Here is a 5,174-nt window from a genome sequence, read left to right on the forward strand (position 1 = left end):
CACAATATTTATCTTTCTTTTTAAAGTATTTTCTCGACACACTTTAAACAAAATTCATGAGATATATATTAATCCAAGATATGAAGCACCAAGTACACATTACCAAAATGGAACAGACAAGAACATATTTTTATTTGTTGTAGCAACTCAGATTATAGAATTGAGCCACTTTATTACCATCCTGAACTTCTTCAAGACCCTGTTGGATGATGCTGTTTATAGCGCCTTCCTAGCCAGTGAACGAAATAGTTTTGTCCAGATTTTGCTGAAGAGTAAGCATGCTGCTTTCATCCAAGGCTAGAAATACTTCAATTCCATCACCATCTTTAGTGTCCATAAGCATAACAATGCCAGTTGGTACGTCCACGCTACTCACCCAAGAGGGTTTTCCCCGTCCAAAATCTGCTTCATACCATGGGAACCGACACCAGCAACTGAACATATAGGTATCTACATTGCCTTCTCCAAGTGCTTCACCCACCTCCCTCGCCTTACTGGACACCATAGAGTAAATGTCATCACTATTTGAAGCTTTTGCACAATCATGGGTGGTGGTGCTTATGGCGTCGTGCACCCGATTCACGAAGTGATGAAGCTCCATCTTGATCTCATCATCGGGCATAAACCGCGCATTCGCCCAATTAACAATGTTTCCACAGGAATAGTCCGGAGTAGTCATAGCTGTCTTCCCTCGCATGTTAAATGTAAGTCCGAGGAGGGAAGGCCTCAAGTGGCCATGTCTAGCTTGAGCTACCCTTATGAGAGCCATCCATATAAGTGCCGTCACGACCTCTACTCGTGATGGATGGTGTTTCACCAACTGTTCCGAATCACCACCCCTAGCAATTGCTTTCATTTTTGATAAAGTATGGCCATCAAACACGAACCTTCTCCTGATAATCTTGATGTCCGTTCCTGGAGCCGTGCCACTGGACGAAGGCATTTCTTTGGGTGGAAAGAGAGAACCCAATTGGAAGCTTGGACGACAATGAACCTTTTCACTCCCAATTTGACAAGCAGTGGCCCAAGCATTGATGAATGTACCTATAGTGAATGCATCAGCTATCCTGTGTGCGATGGATATACCAATAGCCAGTCCACCACATTCAAACATGTTGAATTGAACAATCACAAGAGGGCTGTTCTCCGCTTGGAATAGTGGTGCAACCAGATGACTCGCCATTTCAGACTCACGCTCTTCTCTTTCGAGAAGCTGAGATAAGAAACCACCAACTTTGGCTTCCAAAAACTCTGCTCCCATGTCATTACACTCAACTGAGAATTCTTCCTTGATCTTCCCCCGAGTGGATAAAAGAGGCTTAAGGTTTCAGCTAATGATTTTTCCATTTCCTTGCTTCGTTTTTCGTTGTTTTCACCATCGGCTGGATAGTAGAAAATGCATGGTAAGTAAATGGAAGGAGCAAGCTGGTCAAAACATGATACTTTCAAGTTTTGAAGGTGCGGTGGAGTTGGTGATGAAGGGGCTATCAGTTTTCTAGAAAAGATTTGAACCTCCATAGCCGAAATTCAGATGTTGAAAGAGCAAGAAATGCAACAATAACCGGAGAGGGTTTGTTTTGCTGAATTATTCTTTCAAGCTTGAGTAATGCTCGACTTTGCACACATATTAATACATACAATAAAGCTCATTAAAGCTAGCGACTAGCGTTATTCAAAACAGGGCCACAAAAATAAAAAATTATTTCTTCATAATTTTGATGCGGCTATATGACAGCACTAATAGAGTATTATTTATAACTTGAAATTAACTTAGAGTTTTTGGACTACGTAAAGATAATACTATATAGTTCATCAAAATTATGGTGGATCAATATATAGCAACCAGCTGGAAGCGTTTCAATTAAGCTCACAACGGTGTTAATTTGTCATGACAACGATGATCAAGTTATAAACACAGTCAATGATTGACAACATTTCTAGCACCATTGCTAGCAACCATCTTTTTGTCGTGACAACAGCTATATATTATTACAAATATACAATGACAGTGTCCATGAATCTGACAAAGCTGTTAGCAACAACCATCTATTTGTATTTGTACAGTAAAATTATATATTTAACCTTTGATTTTTTAAATTTTCAGAATGATCTCAGAGGGCATTTTTGCCTTACACTATTGTTGTTGATATGTAATAATGATATGCCACCAACCCCTTTTTTATAATTTATCTTAATAAAATATTAATAAATCAATAAAATACATTGATGCATGCCATACACACGTTAGAATCCTCCGAGTTATTCCAGAGACGTCTGAGAACAATGAAGGTGGTAAAAAAACCCGATAGCCGTCTCATTCAATGCTCAAGATTGGGGCACAACAGTTGGGGTGGCGCGTTTGGCAAGGTGGGCAGTGATTCGACGATGTTGAATATTTTTCTCCTGCCATTCATTTCTCTTACATGGTAGTCTCATTCTCATAACCCGGTCCACTAGTTTCAATGATTTACCTAGTTTGAGTCCAGTATTTTATAAATCCTTTTTATAATTTTTTTTTCATTTGGCTTTGACTTATTAGGCCTTAAACTTTGTGATTTATTCAGTTTTTTTTGTGAGACTATCCCCATCTCATATCTCAAATCGCAAATTAGTCGAATTAACATGGATTGATTTGATTTTTTTAAATTAATTTTATCCTTTGCCATTAAATTATTGACCCTTAAGGGTTGTTATTTTTTCCACCTTCCTTTACGTGGGGTTATCCTGGGTGCGGGATGGTCACGTATCTTAACGTCCCCTCCACGAATAAGTTAATAGCAACCGAAGCAAATAAAAAAATAAAATATTTTTAAATTTTTTTAAAAATACTTTTAAAACGCAAAAACAAACATAGTTTTACAAAACTCAGTTAAAAAGACATGTAAAAATACATTTCAAATTCAATTTTTTAGTAGATCCCGGAGTATAAAATAAAATTTAATTTGTTATCAAATATTTTATTGTCTTTGTTTCACCACGAACACAAAAAATGAAAGCAAAACAAATGCAGCCTAGAAAGCCTTTAGTACAAGTTTTATAACTAGGCTCGTAACCATGGTGTGTTCAAGTTGAAACCAGTTTACTCTTGGAGTTTTGACTTTGATAATTTTAAGGTTGTCAGCCATGGGCCTTTGCCGGATTTTCCAAATCATGGTGCTAAAAGTTTTTTCCACCAAGTTAAGTTAAAGCAAAAGGAAATAGTTTCTTGCTCAGGCCTGGTTAGCCTGACCCACGATCATTTTAGTCAACCCTTATATATTGGGCCTACAAAACCTTAGGACTTAAAACCCAAATAACTAACTTCACCAAATTGTGGGCCTAAAAATACGGGCCTAACATCTGTCATATGGCCATTTCGAGCCCCATTTCTTTGTGCCTCCCAGGAGTTTTTATTTTTCTATTTTGAACAACGGATTTGTTTATATATAATAAAGGAGAACATCTCTTCCCTTTCTCAATTTTATCTTATGTTTTTATTGTTCTTTTAAATTATTTCTCATTCTTGTTGATCTTTAGTACATGGAAATATAATTCATCCATTTAGTATAATAATAATAAAACTATTCAAATTAGAATTAAAAAATTCATCGTTTTCAGTTTTTTTTCATTAATGTGTGTTATAACTTCTGATTTCAGTTGCTTTTCAAAAGTGTTTTTGATTTGAAAAAGTATTAAATTGATGTTTTTTTAGTTTCAAAGAATCATTTAACTAGTTTAAGTACTCAATTAGAATTTTTCAAGGTTTATTTAAATTTATTGAGGGTTTAATTACAAGAAAAATTAATTTTTAAAGTCTATTTAGGCTTTAATTGGAAGAAATTGAAGTTTGTGGGTTTAATTGTAATTTTAAGGAGTTAATTTGATCAAATCAAAGGTTTCATTGCATGTATATTAAAGTTTAATGGGAAATTAAGGACTTGATTGAAGAAATCCAAAATGAAAAACCAAACTGGAAAAAATACATGAATATAGAAACTGGAATTAACCAAATCACAAGCCAAATTGAAGAAATTAAAAGTTTATTGGTCAATTGAGGGTCGAAATATAAAAATTTAAAACTAAGGACCAAAATGAAAAGGAGGCCAACTTAGAGGCTGATAATTGAGTTTGTTATGGGTGAAATTGTATGAAATTAAAAGTTTGAAGATGATTATAGGTGAGATAAAAAGAAATTGAAAAAATAAGAGCTCAATTAAAATTTGTCAATCCCAAATAAAAAACCTTAAAAGACACATTGTTCATACTTAAAGAAGAGAAGGTGAGTGACACGTCATTCGATCGATTGACCTCTATTTTTGACAGTTTTGGCTTATCGAGTTAGCAATTTCATATGCATGAATGTGGAGTTATAAACCTTCAAATCGAGTAAGGTTGAATTCAAATAAAATATGTGCATCCCCTCTACTAACTTTAGGTGGTCTCAGGCGATAATAACTTTAGAATTGCTCCGATGGGACCTCAAAGTGATATTTAAATGATTTTTAATCCTTGAGTTTCAGTTTTGAACTGAAATCCATTTTTGGCCAAATCATGATGATTTATTGATAATCGAAGTAATTGGATGTTAGATTATTAATCATTGTATAATTTCTAACATGTATGTGCCTTTGGTTTATCCATGTCTAGTCTAGTTTAAGAGCCACATTGTTAGGTTTACGTAAATGTTTTTCATTTGTTCTTTCCAAGACTATTGCCTTAGCTATACGTTTTGACTTGTTTTGTTTTATTTATTTGCCTCAAACCCTTATTTATACACGATTAACCAATAATCTAGTGTTTATTTGCATAAATAATACGATTTTAATGACTTTTAATTCTAGAGATTCGGTTTTGAACCGAAACATATTTTGATAAAATTATGATGTTTAAATGAAAATTGAAGTGATTGAATGCTAGATTGTTGATTATTGCATTATTTCTAACATGCATGTGCCTTTGTTTTGACCAAATCTGGTCTGATATGTAACTCATGCTGCTGGGTTTAAGTTTGGTGTTCTTTATTTTTTGAGTGTTTGATTCGTTTTGTTTAAGATTTTTTGAGTTTTTCTAGGTGTTTAATCTATTTTTTTACTCTGGTTTTTTTTGGGTTATTTTCAGGTCAAACCAAGATTTTTGAGTTGGTTTATGGTTGAATAAAAAATTTCAAGTTAATTCGGTTGGGTCAAAAAAATTCT

General features: G+C 34.3%; 1 protein-coding gene across 1 annotated transcript; it reads right to left on the reverse strand.

Moving 5' to 3' along the window:
- Positions 1-229: 229 nt before the first annotated feature.
- LOC133689482 (acetyl-CoA-benzylalcohol acetyltransferase-like) lies at positions 230-1,261 on the reverse strand. The gene has a single exon (XM_062109339.1). The coding sequence runs from the start codon at positions 1,259-1,261 to the stop codon at positions 230-232; it is 1,032 nt and encodes a 343-aa protein (XP_061965323.1).
- Between the last annotated feature and the right edge of the window lie 3,913 nt (positions 1,262-5,174).

This window comes from Populus nigra, chromosome 3, assembly GCF_951802175.1.
Source record: "Populus nigra chromosome 3, ddPopNigr1.1, whole genome shotgun sequence".
NCBI lineage: Eukaryota > Viridiplantae > Streptophyta > Magnoliopsida > Malpighiales > Salicaceae > Populus > Populus nigra.